The 22,069-nt window shown below is 42.1% G+C and overlaps 1 protein-coding gene across 1 annotated transcript in view; it reads right to left on the bottom strand.

Annotated features, from left to right (window-relative positions):
• tns1b (tensin 1b) overlaps positions 1 to 22,069 on the bottom strand; it is a gene marked incomplete at its 5' end in the record, with an annotated part of 135,524 nt that overhangs the window by 25,809 nt on the left and 87,646 nt on the right. The window contains 11 exons of the mRNA XM_079230690.1: positions 10,034 to 10,156; positions 11,215 to 11,280; positions 11,630 to 11,759; positions 13,963 to 14,038; positions 15,638 to 15,698; positions 15,798 to 15,910; positions 16,332 to 16,415; positions 17,486 to 17,550; positions 19,107 to 19,229; positions 19,328 to 19,378; positions 20,193 to 20,364. Of these exons, the coding sequence (XP_079086816.1) occupies positions 10,034 to 10,156; positions 11,215 to 11,280; positions 11,630 to 11,759; positions 13,963 to 14,038; positions 15,638 to 15,698; positions 15,798 to 15,910; positions 16,332 to 16,415; positions 17,486 to 17,550; positions 19,107 to 19,229; positions 19,328 to 19,378; positions 20,193 to 20,364 (1,064 nt within the window). The remainder of the gene's footprint in view (positions 1 to 10,033; positions 10,157 to 11,214; positions 11,281 to 11,629; positions 11,760 to 13,962; positions 14,039 to 15,637; positions 15,699 to 15,797; positions 15,911 to 16,331; positions 16,416 to 17,485; positions 17,551 to 19,106; positions 19,230 to 19,327; positions 19,379 to 20,192; positions 20,365 to 22,069) is intronic.

Here is a 22,069-nt window from a genome sequence, read left to right as displayed (position 1 = left end):
TGCTATGTCTGCTGCTGTTTTCCTTTGGATGAAATGAACACACGTAAGCCCCTCCAAATAGCCTTTCCGTGTTCCTTCCCGGGATAAGAAAGGGCATATGTATGTGTGATATCTTACACTGTGTGTGTACACATTGGTGTGTGTTTGGAAGTACTCCCCGGGAGGAAAATAATTGCTTTGTGATCCCAAGCATATTAGTCAGAGGAGAATGTCTGCGATCCCAACCCCATCGCCCTGACTAATTATACAACAGCCGGGGAGAGTGAACCATGTCTGACCAGTCTGGAATAACCAATTGGTTGCGTTGCTACATCCTCTGCATCAAAAACACTGAGGTTTATCACAAAAAGCTTTAAAAAACAAGAGCAACCTAAATGAAATCAAGCACATCATGATCATAAAATGCATGCATTTATACTGTTCTCATACTGATACGAGTCTCGACAGACAAAGAATATTGCACACGCACAACATCCTAGATCAAAACTGAACTCTACAAAGTACAAAATGTTGAAGGTGGAAAGGTGGTGCCAGATATTTTGAGGTTCTGTCGGCCAGATGGTGCAACTGTGTGACCTCTTGATCTTTAACCTCTGAGCTCTGACCCCTGTGGCAATAGATCCCTTTTACAGCGGAAATAGCATGTTTCCTCTTTAACTTACATGGACAAACACGCCATGTGCTACTCTGTACTTGTGTATGTGCGTGTGTGAGAGAGAGAGAGAGAACGTGTGTGGGCATTCCAAAACAGTTAAGGTCTGCTGGCCACAAGTGTCACATTAATGAAAAGCAATGATGAAACATTTTCTGGGAACGTCCCCTCAGGCCTCAAATGCTGAAAGCACTAATAGCTCGACAGGAATAAGCTCTGAGAGTATTTACATTGAAGAAGCCCAAGAGAATTATGAGCTTCAGTAGCTGGACATGATAGTAAATAAGTATGTAAGTTTAGCCTGGTGCCATATTTGGACAAAGTTAATGGCTGAATTATTGATTTGGCAACAAAGCATGCCTGTGCTGTGTGAGAGGGCTCAAGGACAGCTATTAAAGTAATACTGTGGCCTTGTAAATGATCTACACAAGAGGCTATGACATCGCCTGAGCTGGATTAATTTGACTTGAGAAGATCAGAGACTGTGGACTGATGATTTAAAAGAGTCAACAGAGACCTGATTAAATAAATCACAATATATCTGCAATACAAAATAAATGTCAAATGAGCCAAAATGTGAACGATGCCAATGCAAGAACTTCCCATTTGAATTTGGATGGAAAGTATCAGTACATTCGTGGAGAGTCACACCAGAATATAGAGTACATTTAAATACAGTTTAGTTATTGCAAACATCAATAGCCCCGGAAGTGCTTAGTCACATGCAAGTACAGGAACTCATTCTAATGAACACTTGCCCTGCAGCTCATTAAATATACATCAAAGAAGACTTTGAATCAATGCGTGTGAGTGCAAACTCTCTTGGATTAGAAAAGCAAGGGCCACGGTAATGGAGGGTGGATTGGAACAGGGGGAGGATTGTGATTGATATTGATATGGATGTTGTGTTCACCTTCAAACTGGCCGACAGTATGGTATAGCTAAAGGTATAGCTCTTATTGGTATTTAACGAATACGCTTTCAAGTTGAACAAAGTTCATTTGTAAAATAATATATCACAAATTCAAGTGTATTGCAGCCTCGGTAAGTGCTAACATAAGCCGTTACCTACCAGCAGTGACCTGAAGAGGAAGCACTTGTACATTACATGCATGCTGATGACATATTTATGTACATAATAAAAACAAACTAACCTTGGCCCATGTATTAGATTTGTTGAGCAACTCAGGTTTACATCTGAACATAAACAAAACTGTCTGTATGTTCTTTACAAGGAAGCCCACAGAGACTCACCAACCTGATGTTTTTGTTAAAGGAGAAAAGTCAGATGTGTATCCTAGATCTGCATCCTAGATTCTAATCTGTCATTTAAAGATCCTGCTAAAAGGTAAACCGGTACTATCCAATTCAACCTGACTAGCTTTAGGAATGTAAGACCATACAACAGGGGCAGCCAAACTCTTTATGCATACGATCTTCTGCCACATAACATACTGCTTTACAAGCCAGTCACAAGCAAGCAGGACAACTCTGAAACCCTTTCAGTCCCTTTACGAACAGACACTAAAAACACTTGACCGAAAGGCCAATAGCTATCACCATTGCCAAAAGGTTCAAAAGCCCAATCTATTTAATTTAGATAGTTTTAAACATTTGACAGATGCTTTCCTCGTCTTTAAGCTTCTACATGGGCTTGCACCTCCCACACTGAATCACTTCATAATGTGGAAGGATAATAGCGGCCGGGTAACAAGGGCGAATACCAAAGGAGACTGTGTTGTCCAACAGAGATGTAGCAAATTTGGGCTAACAGTCTTCCCAGTGAGAGCCACTCACTACTGGAACAGTCTTTCTGTTGAGTTAATAGAAAGCACTAATTACTCCACCTTTCAACAAAAAATAAAGAGATGGCTAAAAGCAAACCAAACAAACATTGAGGTGGAAACTGACAGGTTGATTAATGTGCCCTCTCCCTGGTAAATAAATAAAAAGACTATAGACTACATTTAGCACAAATACTACTGAAAACAATAACACATGCATAGACATAAACCCCCACACACAAGCACACACACACACACACACACACACACACACACACACACAAACACACAGCATGTGTTATGTATCAGCCGGACAGATCATCAATGCAGGGCATTATGTTTCACTCTGGACGAGTTCTGTCTCAGGAAAAGTCATCAGCAGTCGTTAGCAGCAGGATTGCGTCGGGAAAATGTTGAGGGACAAATGAGGAGAGGTTCTGATGAGCTGGCTGTCTCTATCTCACTCCAGGGGTAAGGGGAGGCTTTGATGGGCTAACTCTTTCTAGCTACGATCTGGAGAGACTACAGAGACAGAGCCACTTCATCCTGCCTGAAGCCTTGATAGCTCAGACAGATGCCCCTCAAAGCAACTCTTGAAAGCTCTTGTGCTAATCAACATCGTGGTAAAGGCTTCAGACTCAAACGGGTCTTGCTCCGGACCAGATGCTTCCTGGTATTAACACTGTAAGATATCTTTGGTGTACTTTCAGGCGATACAAACTTTTTCATTATTGTTATGTCGAATTTTCCAGTGTCCCAAATGACTTATTTTCCTTTTTCACTTTTCAAAATCCCAAATGACAAACATACATAACATAACAATAACAATACAAGAAAGAGCAGAGGGTAAAAACAACAACTCTTAAATTGTTCACATCTAAGAAGCATTGCTCTGGCCACCAATGGTGTTTTTGAAGCTCCTTACTAAATCACTAACACAAATATCATTTAAGAAGTAGTGGTGGTCCACGGTTTCATAACCTGTTCACTGTATTTCTTGACAGCCTTGACCAGGTTGAAAAATACATGTTTTTAATGACTTCAGCTCACAAGGAAGGAGAAGCCAGGACAACCCACATATAAATGGACAGCATGTGTTCTTTGATGTTCCTGGCAGAATAATGGCGAGTGTAACACAGCTTTTTCAAGCAATGCTTTTTGTGAAGTGAAGAAACCCGTGTTATGACAAAGACCAGGGAAGGCCGGTGCATGAATAGCACTCTCTTTAAAAAGAAAGATAATAAAGAAGGAGGAGAGGCCAGTGTTCCCAATGGAGCCAAAATGAAAGCGTTTTGCTGAACACTTTGTCCCTCTTTGCTTGTAAAGTTCATCTCCAGTGTCTATTCACCCCTTGGCTCAGGAGGGGTCTATTCAGTCCACTGAGTGACCCATGCAGAAGGATGCCCCACACCAATAACACAACCGTAACTAGACAGTGGCGCCTGATAAAGGAAGTGCAACTCTTGGTCTAAAACAGCAGTTAAACTCAAAAAGTTAAGCCTGGAAAGTGAATCATGTTGAATTAACCAGACTTATAAAGGTCATAGTTTGTCATAGTGTCATCCACGAGTACTAGTTAACTGTTAAATGAGAAAAAAAGGGACTTCTGAGGTAACTCCTCCTACAGTGCAAAGATCTCAAAACTGGATAAACGATCTTGTGAGAAGCACTTGTGGAAAGTGACGATAATGAATTATGGCTCTGCTACGGTGGTTTAGCCAGATCAGCTGTGAAAAGATGGTTGGAGAAAAAGAAAGAGTGAGAGACAATGTCTGGCCAGCTGGACGAAAGCTGTATCCTTGAGGAGATAACGGACCGCTCAAGTATTCCCTCACATTATGGGCGGCCGATAACCCCCTCACCCAGGACGAGCTCCGGTCCCTGTGCCCCCCCCCAGCCATGGAACAAACAAGGACACCCCATAACACAAAGCACTTGTTCTCTCTTTGTGCCCAATGAAGTCTTTCCTAGAAGGCCTTTATTTTTCTGTCTTGGCTGTTACGCAATCTTCAACGTCACAGCCAACGACTTTGTCTGCGTTTTCGACGGGACCACATTCTTGAGTGGGGATGAGTGTCAGATGTGAGAAACTAAAGGCCAGCAGTTATCCTGAGAGGTGGACGGCCTGATGTTCCCACTCAAATCAATTCACAATGACATGAACAAGTTAATCTCATTCTAATTTTATCATGACTGAATTTATCTGGAACAGTAACAACATCCGAGCAGCCAAAGAACTAGATGAAACCAAAACTTAATGTAATATTGAGTATTGGTAACAGTATTTAGTCAACAGTGCATTCATTTAGAATGAGCCATGGCTATATTTCACTGCTATCTGGGGCAATGCACTGTTCACCTGGCCCTTGAACTACTCTTGGGCAAATGGACCATTTGGATCTCAGTCATCCGTTGGGTCAAAACATCCTTAGCGATGAAATCATTCTGTTGCATCAACTTCTATCTCCGCCGAGACTATGTAACCCCACCCCTGTCTGTAGCTCAGCAGGAAACACAAATGCAGACTTAAATTTGACTTGACGCATGTGAGCCCCTCTCTCTTGCTACAGGAATGTAAAAACAACTAGACTGTGCCCAACGGGGCAGGCATGGCCAACTCATCCCTCCTGTTGGATAAGCTAAGGCTGTGGGGACAGAACACAGACATCTCCCTCTGACTGATGTGTATGGGATCAAAGAGCAAGCCTTAACCTACTGCTGAGAAAGTGTCAAACACAAAAACACGCACACGCACACGCGCACACACACACACACACACACACACACACACACACACACCGTGGTTTTCTGGACACAAGGAAATGCTTATTGGACCCTGAATAAACAGTAACCTATCAGAAAATGAGCTGACAGACTTCAATGTGTTTTTATCACAGACATCACTTTACGTAGAGTTAAATTATAATCATAAACCTTTTTTAATATGCTTGACTAAATGTAAAAATTGAATGAGAACACACTGTGAAAGGGTGAAAGTTATCAGATGAAACACAGACAACTCCCAGGCTGGACTACGCAATGGTAGTGACCTTTCACTCATAAGGTAGCCATGGTCTACTAAAGCATATGCCGCTTTATTGCCTATTTTATTTCAATTTTGGGATGAAGTATTGAAATTGACTAGTCGCCTCCTGATGGCCATTAGTAAGAATGCAGGTTTAAGGCACTTCAGCCTTCCCTTTTATAGAACCAGAGGTTGCTGCCTGATGATAATGCAGACTCATCTTAGGTCTTACTTTTGTAGTTTCACCGATTATTTACTGAGATATGGGAACACTACTACACTGACAACACAGTTTACCCCAGTTGAACCAGGAAGTCAGTCTGCAAACTGAATGTTTGTGTAATAACTTCACTGTTTGAATTAGCTGCATTTCTTTGCAAAACTTTAGACTTGTCACCACATTCCCAGATTTCTGCAATTTACTTGGTAAGTAGAATGCTGTTTTTTTTTCTGACACCAATGATGGCCAAAACAACAAAAATAGAGCCAAGTTGTGACAAATCTGAATCATCCTTTAAGCCGCTGAAAGCAGCCAAATCTTCCTGCAATGTGCCATAACTTTTTATCAGAACAGTATAAAAGCATTCGAGACAGATTCAAATTCAAGGAGTTCCTGTCCACGGGTGAAACATTACAAATAAATTAACATTAACATAGATTAACATATAAAACCCAATGTGACCAAGTGTTTGGATAATAGACAACCTAATGTCAATAAGTAATAATGTTTCCAGATGAAGAGAAAATCAGGTTTCTGGTTTTCTGCAAATAACTACTTATACTAAAGTACTGAGAATCTACTCACATATTGTGAAAGACGTCAGCTGCTGGATTCTTGACAACTTTTCTCTCCGGCGTTATTAGGAGCAGAGGATAAATTGGACACAGGTTCTAAACTCTTCAACAGCTATCAAAGCTGGAGAAAAGGCGCCGGCGTCCTCATGCTGAAGAGACATTGGCAAAATGCTGGACACAAACTGACCGTATCGCCCCGAAGAAACTGTCCGTCTGTGCCGATCGGCAGCGTGCACAAACCCACACTGACATTCTCTGTCACTCCTCCTCCTGTGAATGTGTGCACAAAAGAGCTTCACAGTCTGCCTTTAACTCCTCAGACTCCTCAAAGGAGAGAGAGAGATTCTGGGGAGAGAGAGAGGACCGCTGAGAACTTGGAGACAGAGGTAAAGTAGTTTTAGGATTGCTTACGACTGAATTATAAAACTATGTTCAGAAGCAGAGGGGAAATGAGGTTCAGAAATGTCAAAACACTGACTGCAGCAGTGCTATTTTTGTTGTGTTTTTCCCTCAGCCAAATCCTAAAGAAGAGGTTCTTTACGAAACACAGCTAAGTTTACTGCTAATGTCATTGTGTAAATTATCTGAATATATATATATATACATATATATATATATATATATATATATATAGAACTGAACAAAATCATAATCACTGAAACAAACTCATTATTTTGTCACAGTTAGCTTTCCTCTCTCCTCATCCCAATATTCCAGACATGCAGTGGGTTGGCCAGCTGAGTCTATCACTGGGACTGAATGGTAAACAAAAACAAGTGGGTCTGTTATTCCCCAAAAGACTATCCATATCCTCTGATAAAAATATACTCAACCATCAGCTTTAAAAAAAGATATCCAACCTCCCAACCTTATGTTATGTTACTCAAACAGGACTTTTTGGATCGTATTTCATCTTCACACAGACACCTAAAAAAAGCAAACAACCGAGCCCCTAGAGGTCTTTGTTATTCGGGGATATTTTCAGTCAAGCTGCAGCCATAAACAGAGTCATGGGCCATGGCACAACACTTTTAGATGGGTGATTAGAGAACTATAAGATAAGAAAGAATGTGAACATACAAGTCAAAAGGGAACAAATGGTGCAGAGGTCTTTCCCGCCAAGTAACATCAGTTTGATTTCCTTGTTGCGTTTGTGTAAAGGTGGAAAATGACAAAAGATCCCGGTGCTGAAAGTCACCCACAGCAGCTGGTTTTACGGATTAAACACAATGCAAGTCGATATACATTTTTGGAAACCAACAAACACATGACCCAATGTTGAGCCCAATACAACATTGGTCCTATAATTCCAAGCTTCATGCAATGCCTAGGTAACCAAAGAAGAGAAAATGTAGTTGCCTAACGCCTTCCTCAGAAAAGCAACTGCAACTCTGACAAACTGCAAATCCCAAAACAATACTTCTTGTTCCCAACTAACACTTGAAAAGATATACATCCTCTTCTGTTTTCCCTTTTTTTCTCTAAAAGCCACTAAGTGCTTATTCAGCACCAACAAGTGTGAAGCCAAATGACCAGTTTCCTGGAAACCCTTTCTCTCTTGTTTCCGTGAGAGGAACCATTTTAACGCGAGCTTAGCCCATTGGACTGTGCTGTCTGGATGAAGTCTTCTTACCGGACACATTTTCAATACCCATCGACAACTCCAAGTCTCAAGCAGCTAAACAATAGCTTGTGATTATGCATGTTTGCGTAAGTGCACTTGCTTGTGTTTATCATGTGTTTTCGCTTATGTCTAAAGCTATAATTATGTTTATATATGTGTGTGTGATGCCATCAAAGTCAAACTGAGCGATAGTACTAAGATACACACACACACACACCTCCACTGAAACATAATGAGAGGACACTTACGCCTATTCTATTTTAGCAAGGCCTATTTCAAGCTGCCTCTGAGACACTTTATGGGCAGTGATAGAAGGTAGCCAAGTAACCTTTGACCTTTGGCTATCTGGGAGACCAACCATAACAAGGTTGGGGGGGAATCAAGGACATCCAACATCTAGCTAACACCCCTCTGGGGCCATTTTGTAAATTGTCCTTAATTCAAAGACACTGGTCACTTTTCACTTCATAAACAATGCTCAGTATTGCAGTTGCATTGCAATCGTGACAAAATTATTATTTGCAGGTGCTGAACGAGAACTGGAAGAGAACTTCTAAATCAATGCAGACGGTGCATTTACACTTGAACATGTATATCTATATGTATCACAATATCAAGATCACAATACTTATCCTCAAATGGTTCTAAAATACACAATCAAGACAGAACATATTTAAGAATGGATATACAAGAGGAAAGTTCTTGGAGTGCTGAAAAAACAAGCTGACTGTCCCAACAATCGCGCCACTTTTGGTAAGGCCAAACAACAGGCTCGCTGCTATCGCTGAGGGCGTAGCATTGCTTACTTTTTTGGGTGGCGGAGAAAGTAGCACTTTGGTCACGGAGTGACCACCGCTCCCTCGACAGGAAGGCCCTGTCCATGCCTGCGGCTGAACCCAGGAATGTCTCGCACCCCGCTCACGTCCCACAGGGCCTTTGGCTTCTCCGCAACCATAATTTCACCGCAAGTGAATTCAGCGATACCAAAGGCTCGAGGACAGCATGAAGACCGTATAATGCTGACCTGGGCTGATATTTGGGACAAAACGCAGTGAATAAACTGACTTTTTAATTTACTTTGACTTTCATTTAGTTTTCCTCCTGTGATGATACGATGCTTGTAATGTGGGAGCAACTGTGTGATGCATTAAAGGGACTTCACGGTATCGTAGACCCAAAAAAAGCTTCAGCATTTATACAGAGACAGCTGCTACCCTATGTCTCGTATCAGACAACATTCCAATACCGGCTTGAACTTAAACCTGACTTCAGTTTGACCCCGTCGCGTGGGAGTTTTAAAGAGATGCGAGTGTAAAAAAGTCTTTAAACTCCATTAGGACGGAGGCGGAATCTTCCCTCTGTGTCACGCAGAAAAACAAAAGCAGCTTTGTTACAGAGGTCAGCTTGGTGACACGCCGCTTATGTGTGTGCATGTGTGAAGCTAAAAAAGGATCCCAGTATCCTCTCAACCACACTAAAGTGGATTTCTACAGTCACGTGGACGGTTTACATAACATTCATTTATAGAGACCTTTCACCAAGAAGTTCATTCAGAGTATTTCACTAAAAATACACTTCAACACACAATCTACTCACTGCTACAGACGAGCTAATGAAGAGGGTGTGAGCATCCTGTTATTGGCAATTAACTCCTTCCTACTAAGGCATGTTTGCTGAGAATTGCCAAAGAAATGACAAAACTGTTCAAAGTAATCCAGTGGTAATAAGTCACATGTTACACAATGTGCTCATTTCCTTACTGAAAATAAGCTGTGGGTAAATGACTGCATGTTAGCCTAATGTGGCCATAAGGGCCGTGGCTGTAAACATTAACACCTTGTTAACTTTACAGCACAGGAGGGGGTGGTGACAGACACTATATATATATATATATATATATATATATATATGCATTCAATTTGAATTGCTCTGTGTGCAATGAGGTGAAAAAGTCACTACCCCGTCCATCGCCTTCATGAATCGCAAGTGAAAGACGAATCTCTAAGATAGTACATCTAACAAAGCTCTTAGTGTCTACATGTTTTTTTGTTATGTTTGGACTCAACTCTGGCAGAGCTTTACTCGGTGAAGAATAAAGGACAGCATCTGAAGAGTTTAATGCTAAATACAAGTTATAGTCCAGCTGCACTCACCGTCTGTGGTGTCCTCACAGTTCTGATTGAAGTTTTCGTAGGAGTCCCAGCGGATCAGGGGATCTTGTGTGTTGTAGTCGACCGAGACACTCGGACCATTTTCCAGTTGATCCACACCTTGACCCGAAGTACAAAGAGACAGAGCAGGACATGTGAATGTCTTGGGCAAAGATAGACACATTTCTTCTTTAAAAAGTTTGAATTTAACTTTAATATGATTATTTCATTTTCATTTTGTTCACTTTATTTGATTTATTACAGATTTGAGAGAGAGGGAGTTTTTGCTACCAAAATAAGAATTAGAATGACTGTGCAGGGCATCGTGTAAGATTCATGGATAAGATGCGTCTCCGGTTTAAACCCAGCCAAGGTCTTCTGTTGCATGTCATCTCCCCCATATTTCCTGTCTGCATCTCAACTATAAACTGCCAAATAAAGGCAAAATGTACAATGTGTGGAAAATGATACAATATACCAGGGGTGTCCAAACCTTTTTCACGGAGGGCCACAAACAGAAAAATATACGAAAGTCTGGGCCACTCAGGTAAGGTATATCGCAAAATGAATCAAATGAGGTCAATTATGGTTTTATATATATATATAATATTTTTAAAAAAGAATATGTAATATATATATACAGTATTCTTTTTAGTTGTGTCTGAAAGAGACGGAGCTTCACACAGAATGCTTTCATGTGTGCGTGCGGTTGTGCTACTACCTGCTCTTTACCTTGCAGGCTCTTGTTCAGTGTGAGATGATAATAAGTTCAACTAGAGGCCAGATCTCAGACTCAGCTCAAAAAGAGGTCGGCCCTTCTCTTTCAAAAAACTGGTCAATTCTGACCTCAGTGAATAAAACCGCTGCAACGCGGAGCAGCGACTGAGCAGCGCACCTTAGAGAGGAGGTCCGTGTTCAGCTTCACTTGAAGTTAGCTGACGAGTCTTCGTGCTCTGTGTTATGAAGTCTCGTCTGAGAAGGTTTCCCGTGTCGCACTGTGAGCTGAGGCATTTTCTCGTGTTTTGTTCGGACGGCAAAAATATGATTGTTGCTGTTTGCTTGACTTTCTCTCCATTATATTTTTAGAATCTGCGGCGGGCCAAGAAAAAAAACGCAGTTGGCCCGCGGGTCGTAGATTGGACACCCCTGCAATATACCAATAAAACAGTCTAATCGATTCTTACCATGTATTTTCTCTGGTCCAAAGGAGAAAACAAACTCCACTTTTCCATATTCTGGAAACCTATCATCTGCACACATGGAATAAAAAAGGGAACATGAATCTTAAGTTCACAGCAAAATGATTAAAAAGGAAATACATCCATTGAATACATTATTAAGTGCAGGGCACACAAAATATCATTCAGTTTGGAGCAGCAGAATGCGAGATTAGCCATGGACAGACACATAGATGCGCACACACACACACACACACACACACACACACACACACACACACACACACACACACTTGCGCGACCCGTCTCATTATTACCTGGCGGAGATAACAATGGGGTGGAATTTCAAAAGGTTCTGATGTTCGCACATACATTGAAATGACAGTTGGACATTCGGAGGACTTTGACCCAAATGTCTTACCTTTGAATGTCTCGTCGAGCTCGTCCTTCCCAAACACAATCCCCAGGTCATGAACAGCGCAGGTGTGAAACTGCACCCGGAATATCACGTCTCGGCACGGGCTGCGGTAGCGCTTGTGGTAGCACTTGAGCTGGAGGGTGAGAACCATCAGAGGAACTTCAAACATCACCGTACAGCAGCAGCACCACGACTCAACAGAGCAGTTTATTAGCATTGGATAAGCAGTCGAACTGATTCCCTTTTTAGTTCCACAGGCACACTGGCGATTCTATAGATAACCATTCCAGGTGTCAACTCTGATAAGACAAAAAAAAAGGTTTCAGCAAAAAAATCAAACTGCAAGATCAAATCACTGAATCGCTGAGCTGAACAAAATATGAAATGATCTTGGTGAAACACGAGCCAGAGACATGCCAGCTTGATTCAGTGCTCTCTACACTGGCTCAGAGCTAGAGAAAGCATTTAAGACTGTATATATATTTATATCCCTCGTAGTGTATGGCCTCTTCACAAGCTTTAAGAGAAACACCAAAACCACACACAGGAAAATCCTGTGTCTCCCTCCTGCTGTGTCCTGCTGGGCAGCCTGGGCCTGTTAGCTTTTTACAAGGACCTCACATTTACAGGCACTGGAGGAATATCCCTCAACACAAACAATTTGCAGCTCACAAACTGTGCCTGTAAAGAATAAAAAAGGAATAATTAACTGACATAATTAGATATAAGTTACTATAATACAAAAAGGAATGGCAATTGTAAGAAATCAACAGCAGCTAAAAGCTCATTTTGAATATGATTTTGAGAAAGGTGGGACTGACGTGCGTTAAACAAAGCTACTTTTTACCTGTGGAGCCACTAGAACAAAACATATAAGACCCCCAGATCCATGCAAACACATAAAGGATTGAGGATGAGAGAAAGACAAAGAAGAATATCCTGTGGCTTAGTGCAGCTTTTTGGGGATATGGCAAACCTCCCACTGAGGGGTCCGATCCACGGGGAACACAATGCTGCTGAGCCAAGTTTGAGAACACAAAGTAGAAGGAAAACATTCATTTTCAGCTTACATGTCGCCTTTACAGCCCTGACACAGTTTCATGTCCACACACAGGCTAAAAACTAACCGAAGCCCGTTCCACCCCACATAAATAATCTGTAACGTCAAATGAAAAGTTAGAACAATGTTAAGCCCTTCCTTTAAAGTTCCTAACCTTTTGCTAATTTGAACGTGAACTTTGAATTAAAAGGACTGACAACACAGAGAGAAGCAGAAAAATTTGCATCATCTTTAAAAAGATTTTCCTCTGTGATGATCTTTTTAATCTAACCATTCAGTAATGACTCATTTCTGGGCAGTCATATTATCCATAACTCATTTCCTCAAACACATACCAGTGCAGTTTTTAAATGCAGGAGCACACTCCGTGCTGACTGATGTCTCTCCCATTTGGCCATAAGGCCACAGCTCACATTCCTTGTGTTATCTGAATAATAACGAGCATCGGCGGCCGCGGCTCGGCAAGCCGATGCATTCAGCTGAATCCATTAGTCCGCCTTAAATAAAGGATGAGATATGAGCTCAGCTCTGAGGGGGCCAAAACCAAACGGCCTTGGGCATACAGTAAGTGCTCCTTTGAAATTCTCTGTGCAGGAATCATGAGCCCTCGAGGACATCTCATGGATAACATCATGGCCCGAATGACAGCAGAAGCAGAACCTTTGCTGATGTGTGCAGTTCTTCTGCTTGAACTAAGTGCAAAATAAGTACTTTATTGAGGTATATACTTTACCCCCTTATCATCTTTAAAGTGCAAATGGCACAAGAATCTATATATTTTTTCAAATCCCCAAAATATGAAACTATCTCTCACAAAGAACAGAAAATAGCCATCTGACAGGCACTTTGGAGCGATTGTGTCATGCTAAAACAGTATCCTGGGTATCCCAGACGCAGTTGTAAAGGAAGTACAGTGAAGTGCATTGCCATGTTGACGTCATAGTTTCCAGCAAACATAATGTGTGCTAATGAGGGTCTATAAAGTGAGGTATAGGACCCAGTCCAAACTGTCTTCCCCCAGCTTTTTATGGCCCTATTTCTTCTATGAATGGACACAATAAACTGCTGCAGCATATGCATTCAGTACATGCACCCAACGTCCGGATTGGAGAAAAGTAAGACAATAAACTGTCTCTGTTATTGGCTTCACACAGGTACTAACATGACGTGAGACAGTTTCTTGTTTCCGAGCTGAAATGTGACAGAATGAGACTCAAACAATTAAGATCTAATTTTATGTCTTTTTTTTAAAGTAGTGTGTCTGTGCCGTTCTTACCAAAATGTCCCCTTTCAGAAGAAGACCGGGTTCAATGGTGATGCAGATGCTGGTCTGGCTGTCACCCTGAACATTGCTGCAATAGGAAAAAGCCACAACGGGTTAGATAACAAGCCTGCCTTCATCATTACTGCTGTACAAATGATCACAGTACAATCCAACATCCCTCCATTGCGTCAGCTTACGGCCTCCCTTCCTTTTGATGCTGCTTTTACAGGTACCACTGTGCCCACGTGATCTACATCAACTACTAACGATCCCTTATTTGCTTCAACAGTGGCCATCGTAGAGGCTAATTTGGGGTATTAGTGTCTACACGATTGTCTAACTGGAAAAGTCGGATCAAAGGGTGGAGAGTGTTAATAGAGAGCATGTGAGACGAGGTGGGGAGGAATGTGAGTTGGGGCTTTAAGCGGCTGACAGTCTGGAAGAACATGTGCACTGATTGTGTCACACTTAGTTATGGTTTATGCTGTGAATATTTTTTATATTAGCACTATTGTAAGAATGGACATTGTAGAAACAGTCCCATGCCAGCAGGCTTTACTTTTTACAGTGCCGACTTTAAAACACTTCATAACAGCTCCACAGTTACAACGAGGGGGGGGGGGGGCAAATAATTCGATAGAGGCAGGACAAAGGGCTCAGGGAGTTTAAAGCTGCTCTGATAACATGAGTGTGTGTAGTGTAAATGCTGTTGCTTGTGGTAACAAGCTCTATGAAGCATTGAAGCATCTTTCAGCCCACAAGCTCTGCTCGTATTAACCTTGTTTCCACATGGAGCGTGGAGCACTCCCTCAGGAGTCGGAGGAGACCATCAGAGCTAAAAGGAGAGTTGGACTTACATTCATCGGGTGGCCAGATACATGACTTCAAATGAAAGAGCTAAAGGGGTTTCTGGTGAACCTGCACAATTGTGGCTGATACCTCCAGAAAGCATTAAAAATAACTCTATAGAAGAAAAAAAAAAAATCTTGCTGATGGTCTTGTTTAATTATTTAGGTCATATCGAGGCATCGGTATGAAACTGAGACCATGAATAAAAAAAAAATACTAGTTAACTAATCAAATTGCATTTTAGCTTTAGATACTGCATGACCTGACATCTGCATGCATGTTTTTTTTTTCAGACAGCAACATGCAGTATTTATTAGCAGATCCAATAAGCTGCTATATTTTAAATAAAAGAGGCTTTTCACTGTGGTGTAGATGTAGCTTGCATGCCTTCCTCGCCCATCTGAGGGCAGTGCAGCTCTCTCCCCTCCTCTCTCCTCTAACATCCCCTCTTCCCAAAACAACAAGAGGAAATCATAGAATCCATTTATTTCCATTTTCCCTGGCCCTGGGAGCCGGTGGGGTCCTCTCACAGGAAACCCCTGCAGGCGTCCACACGGATGCCTGTCTGCCGGTTTCATTGGCTCTCCGGTCACAAATTACACAAGCAGTGATTGCGGCCTCTAAAGTGGGGAAACGAGAGCCTGCTGCTGGGGAGGCTAACTAAATACAATACAGAGTGCAAACTGGCAAGAGGGGTGGCGTGTGTGGATGCGGGGCAGCGGAGTTAAGGGAGAAGCTATAAAGAAAAATCTGTTTTTTTTATTATTGAGCCATTACGAGCTTGCTATCCCTGGATTCTTGTAAAAGCAGTTGAGTGTGAGTGTGTTTTAAGACTTACTAGATCCCAGATGTGTACACGGGCTGCATGGCCTGGTAGATTTTGAGAAAAGGACGACAACCTGGAACACAATTTTTTTTATTTTAAAAGCTGTTAAAACAGAAATAGTGTGTGTTTAAAAATGCAGATAAGTGAGTGCATTTCTGTGCACAACACCCACCTCCTTTGGACTCGAAGTTGGGGATGCCGTGCATGATGACATGGTGAAGGAACAGCGGTTTGTTGTTGATCTTGATGTGTCCGGAGAGCAAGCCGCTGAAGTACTCCACATACCTGGGCAACGCAGAGGTAGAAAAAACATGCTGCTCGGGCCTCTTCTGTCAAATTCTATCACGAATCGTAATGTTTTACATCAAAGGGATGAAGGTATAATCCCGCGTTCATCACAACAGAGAGACAAAGTCCTTGGCTTTGACCTCTCGTCGTGCTGAATGAGCCAACCTTGCACCTTGTATTTACTATGAACACAATTAATCAACTAAATACTTTAAAGCTGCCTTCAGTCATCAATATTTTTCAATCAGCAATTGATCAATCTTGGAACCCATCGACAATTTAGCCTCCGGGGGCAACGGCCAATATTCCAGGGGTTCCAGTGAAACCAGTGGATAACTGGGCCAAGACTGCGACTCGCTTTTGATATACAAGCTGTGGGTCAAACTCAAACTAAAAGCAACAAGTGGGGAAGGCTGACCTTTTCTGAGATGGCTGGCCCACAGGAAGCACTTTGTCTTCATAGAAGCGCTTCATGGCGAACCGGTCCAGAGCCTGGTCGGCACTGCATGAAGACACAAAGAAAAATAGGTTAACTTTTATTTCAACAATGTATATCAACAAGTATTTTAAGAATAGAATACGATGTGTGTGTGTAAGACGTCCGTCTGCACACCATGAAAATCAAAGCAATCAAGCGCTCGTTCAGCACTGTTAATGTCAGAAAACACGCAGGGGTCTACACAAAAATATAGGCGTAGGATTGATAACATGAGATGCACCTGTGACAATAAACAAGAAAAAAAACAATAGTTTAAATAGTTTCCACGAGATAGAAATAGATGATTCATAATACTCCCTGTCATGTCATGCAATGTGAGCCTCGTGGGTCCAGTGCACATCTAAAGATCTCATTCTTTAAAGCCTGACTTCTGCATAACTTTTGATTCATGTAGCACAAAGTAAAATATCTTATTGTGATATTTTACATGACGTCTACATTCCCGTATGACGAGTGTCACAGTGTTTTCATGCTCTGGTAATTTGCTGCTACTTAACTATTCAAAGCGACTTCGCACCAGCTTTAGATTTGAGATCAAATTAGTTCCAAGAGAAATCGAATACGTTCACTGGGAAGGGAGCGTCATCATTTTCTTTCTCCCTCCTGGACAATCAGTGTTCCAGACTAAACAACACCAAGTCATGCGCTCTTCGTCTGATTGTCTATCAGTTTACATCTCCTTGCTTTTTGTAACAGAACACCATTCTGTTCTGACATACCTACAATCTAATCCAATAAACACAAAGAATAAGAGGAGCACTCATAATGTGAGTCTTGTGATATAGTGACTCACTAACTCATTGCTTTCTGCGCAAAATTATTATATCAAACACTTTATTCTTTTTTCCCCGATAAAAGTGTTTTTCTACAGTCTCGAGTTCCACCCCTCCTCCTTCTGTTCATCACATCTCCATCTGTTCTTGCAACGGGGCTTCAGTCTTGTGATGAACAATGCTGATTTTTCTGTGTTTTTTTCTCTGTTCACGTGTGTGTTTGTCTCCTCTTCTATTTTCCTCTCCTTCTCCGTCCTCTCTCTTACCACTCTGCAGGTATAGTTGTGATGATGGACCTACCTGGCAGATATGTTGCTGTAATGCATGTAGGCTGCCACCACCACTCCAGTTCTGCCCCGGTTGCCCTGAAAAGACAACGATCACTCAAAGAGTCAACTACAGATATCTTCCAGGCCACGGTGGTGTCACAAGAACAATTCATTTTTCCACATCTTCAATATATATAATTATATTTAATGGGGCTATAGTGGTCGTTTTTTTTAAATACAATATTCAAGATTCAAACGCAAACCAAAAGGTAGCCTCATCACCAATATTCAAAACACAAAATTGGAACCAGCAGACAAAAATAGATAGATTTAAGATCAATGCTACTAAAATCTGATTCAGTCAGAACCTACTCCAAAACTTTAGTATTGCTCTTTCATAAAGTTGGGACTTTTAGTCACTTGTTGAGGAAAAATCCCAAATTGCAGGATCCTACATTTCCCATAACGCAAATTGAAAGTATTTTTTTTTTTGTTGGGCCTCTGCTGCCTAGCGAGTACCCAGATTTTTCAAACTCCATCAACCCAGTTTGAAACTTTTTTGCTGTATGGGGAAAGTTTCCAAGCCCAAGCATGATGACATCACCAGAGTTATTTATTCAGAACCACAGAAGACACTTAAAACAGCTGTTACGGGCTAAATAGCTCCCCTCAAGACGTATCAACCGACTGGTAAATTGGTGGAGTACACCTTTAAAGATCTGCTTATGTAGTAATATCAATTTCAATCATAAAACATATCAAGATATACGTGACTATACCGGTTATGTATATGGTAAAAGAAATAGTGTCTGGGCATTTAATGAGCAGTTAACTGAGCCAAAGTCCAAGCCCATTACTATGGCAACAAAACAGTCTCAGATTGCACTCATTTGACATATCCATCCATCTTTAAAACAAGGGTCACAGTGGAGGATGAGTGTGTCCCACAGTATAAATAGCGCGGCCGCTTAAACAGCGTGGAGCCCAGTGGAAATGATTTGTTGATATGTGTAGACCCAAAGCGGCCCGCTTCCTTAGTGACCACCGCAACTTCCAAGCCCACACTCATCACCAGCATTACTCAACTTGCTGTAAAATAACACCAGTTGTTATGGCAGCCGACTTGTTTGTAACCTCCCTGTGGGAAGATTTGGGAATGAGGCACGGATCCGATGTTTAATTCTTAAGTTGCGAAACACAATCAAGAACGCCGTGGGGTTAACGTGAAAATGATTACATAAGGACCTTGGTCTCGTCGTTGCATTTGGACTTTTTATAGTTTGAGTCGGCATGTTCAGGATCCAGACGAGTGTGGTTCGCCACAAGACTATAATGTTATGCAAGTAAGTTTAGGCAACAACACTAAAATATTGGTCAATCCAGTTGTTATGGTATTGTTACGAGTAAAAAGGGTAAATAAACCAAAGTAGCCATGATGAGTGGGGTGCCTCACCTCCCTAATTTGTGTTTTCCTAACCCTCGTCCAGCACGACCCAACCCAAACAAGCACACTAAGAGACACACACTCTCACACACTCTTCATTGCACACACAAACACACCAGACAGCTGCAGCCCTCAGGAAGTGGGGGCCCTGAGAGGAGCCTGAGAGCTAGAGATGCCATTCTCACAGCAAGCATCCTCTTAGTTTCACCTTGTTGTGTATGACCACCACGTTGTGGCTGTCCGCACTCAGCCAGGTGTCCATGGCCTTGCAGATGCTGCAGATCTTGTCCAGGGCCGGAGCATGGTGGTCAGGCCAGCCAAAGTCCAACACCTGGGAGAGGAGAGAGACTCTCAGTCAGACTGATGGTCAGTACAATACATGGGAGAGGAGAGGAGAGGAGAGGAGAGGAGAGATCAAATCAGGCTTACCTTTGGATTAAGTTCGCTGATGTCATAACGCTTCTCACTGAGGTTGAAGAGCTGAGGAGAAAGTAAAAGTAAACACCATCAGAACAAATCCTCTGCATTATGTTGTAGAGTGGATTGACAGACAGGAATACATGTTATTCTATATCTGATTTAAGTGATCAGTCTTTACTATTTTAAAGGTTTTCCTTTGCTGCCTTTGCAAAGGTAGTATATTAACACTATGTTACTGCTCAGTGAGCTTACTAGCTGGACATGCTAACCATAGTGACTCATGTTAGAGCAGATAAACACACTGAGACTCATGCGAGAGAAACTTTGTCTTCCTCTGTGAATGAATGGAGAAATCCACAGGGAGTCTCTTCCACACAGCGAGGCGTACAGCGTATTACTTAAACATTGGTATCGGCAGATACAAAAACCCCAGAGTGAAAAAGTCGGATCGGTGCATCCTTATTTTGAACAACGTCCTTTTTACTATTCATCAAACATTGTTTTACACACATTCAGAATAGGTTCTGACACACAAACAACCCACTAAAACTGCAGGAAAGTTTCCAAGCTTTAGAGTTCAGGAAGAAACGTAAGAAATGTAGGTTAAGGCTGAGGTTTTGAGTGGTGAGTTTCTAGTAGCAGCCACTGGCCAGTGAACACCAGGCAGTAATACCAATAGCATCGGATGAACAGAGATGAACACAGAAACAGGTAATACATCGGAAGTGTGTAGCCTGGACTGTGAGGGATCAGCTGATGATCGGCTGACCCGGGCAGCTGCAATGACTTCATGTTCTTGCCTGAACTTACGCTATCTGCTTCATTATTTTATTTTTTTCAATTAATCGCTTTATATTTTCCTTCAGCACTGTACCAGGTAGTTGTGGCCGTGTTTGGAGCGCAGCATGGAGGCGACCTCCCGCAGGTTGGCGGCGTAGCTCGGCTCCTCCACACTGCCGGGGAAGGAGACGGAGATGATCCTCTCTGTGATGTAGACCAGGTCCAACTCGTAGCTCTCCTCCAGGGCCTGCAGCAGACTCGTGCTCCTGTCAGGGAGATAGAGAAGCACATCATCTTTAGTGTGGGGTCAAAAGGCAGTTTTGCATATCAAAGGCCTCACTGTGCAAGAAATGAAACCCAGGTGGCCCGTTGGGCCTAGAAATATAGCGAGGAATTTAAGACCCAGAAGTAATGCCGCACATGTGATTTACAAACACGCACTTGTGTTTATCAGACCAGATAGTGCGTGATCTTGTGATCTTGTGATGTCGTGTGTCGATGTTTTTCTCTGAAAATCCCTTCCTCGTCAATGCAGGAAACTACATTTCAGATTCAGTTGAACACAACACTGTTCTTCGAGACTACAACGGACAAATATCCTAATATGGTTGCATTGGCTTCTAAAGGATTCACTCTCTGTATTACACACATGTTGTGCTGTTGGACTTGGGACGTCTGAGAGGGCAAACAGAGTAAGAAGAAATTGACGGGGATCCGGTGGATAGCGCCCTCCGGGTTGGAAGGGAATCACTGCCCCAAGCGAGGGGGTTCAACTGTATTTTATGAAACCGTGACAGGTATATATGGAATAACCGCCCGCTTAGCCGTTGTAAATCATGGCCTCTTGTGGCTTTGTGCTTAATTGAGCTTCGGTCAAATGTCTCCAAACAGCCAGTGCAGCATAATCCAATGCTCTGTTGCCAAATGATCTCATTAAGAGTTGAACAATCCAACACTTTATCTTCTTGATTTGCCAGTGCTTTGGAGAAACGTTTTTGAATTATTTTTTTTACGGATTGTTAAAAGCCACAGTTCAACCCGAAGAAAGTGAATAGGTATATCTCATTTCAACAGCTTTCTCTAGACTTTTGACAAACTTTTCATTTTGTGAGGAACTTCTACTTTCAATGCCTGCGCTGATCTCGTCCACTTCAAAATGTCTCCAGAGAATGTGGACAGTGAGATGGAGAGGTTAAGGGAGAGGCGTCTGGACCCTTGGGGCCCAGACTGCAGCATATTTCCCACATTTGTCAGCTGTGAGAAGCCTCTGAGGAAATTGCTCATATGTCTGGGACAGAGGAGCTCTCCAGGTTTACTATACAAGCACTGTAACGTGTTTGGTACTGTACATCTGGAGCCACTCAAAACTTGCTTACTGGAAATTATTCATGAAACTGATATGTCACACATGCTCTCTCTCATGTGTTGCAACATACTTTACAAATTGTTCTGAAAGTTGTATTTTTTCGTGTTTGAAATTCGCCAAACTTTATGTTGGTGTTATTTCTCACATTTCCTTTTTTCTCTCTCTCCGATTGTGCATGTTTCTTAGTATTTCCTTTTCTCTTTTGTTCCCCTCTCTGTCTCTGCATATGTATGTATTTGGCCTCTGGGTGCAGGCAGGGCCAATATAGACCTGTGGTTTGGTCCTGTTCCAGATCCACCAGCATGTGCTGACCGGCCTAGAGCCAACCTGCTTCTCATCAGCTGAAGAGATGAAGCGATTGTGCTTTTTCTGCACATCGCGTTAAAAGAATGAAGCATTATCTCCACACGCTCAATTTCAGAGCCGCAGTGATCTCATTGGTTCATTTCAACCAAGACCAACAGTAAACTAGGAATGTTTTATCAGGACACCTGAGACATTGGGCTGTAAAACATCTCACCGGATATTTCTTAGTAATAATAGTGAACAACCAAGAGTTCTGCCTCTTTAATCTAAAACACTGAGAGGCCTCCGTCATCCCATAC

This window comes from Taurulus bubalis (assembly GCF_910589615.1).
Source record: "Taurulus bubalis genome assembly, chromosome: 15".
NCBI classification, from domain to species: Eukaryota; Metazoa; Chordata; class Actinopteri; order Perciformes; family Cottidae; genus Taurulus; species Taurulus bubalis.
The sequence above is the reverse complement of the archived record's forward strand: the minus strand, read 5'-3'. Positions and strand labels throughout refer to the sequence as shown.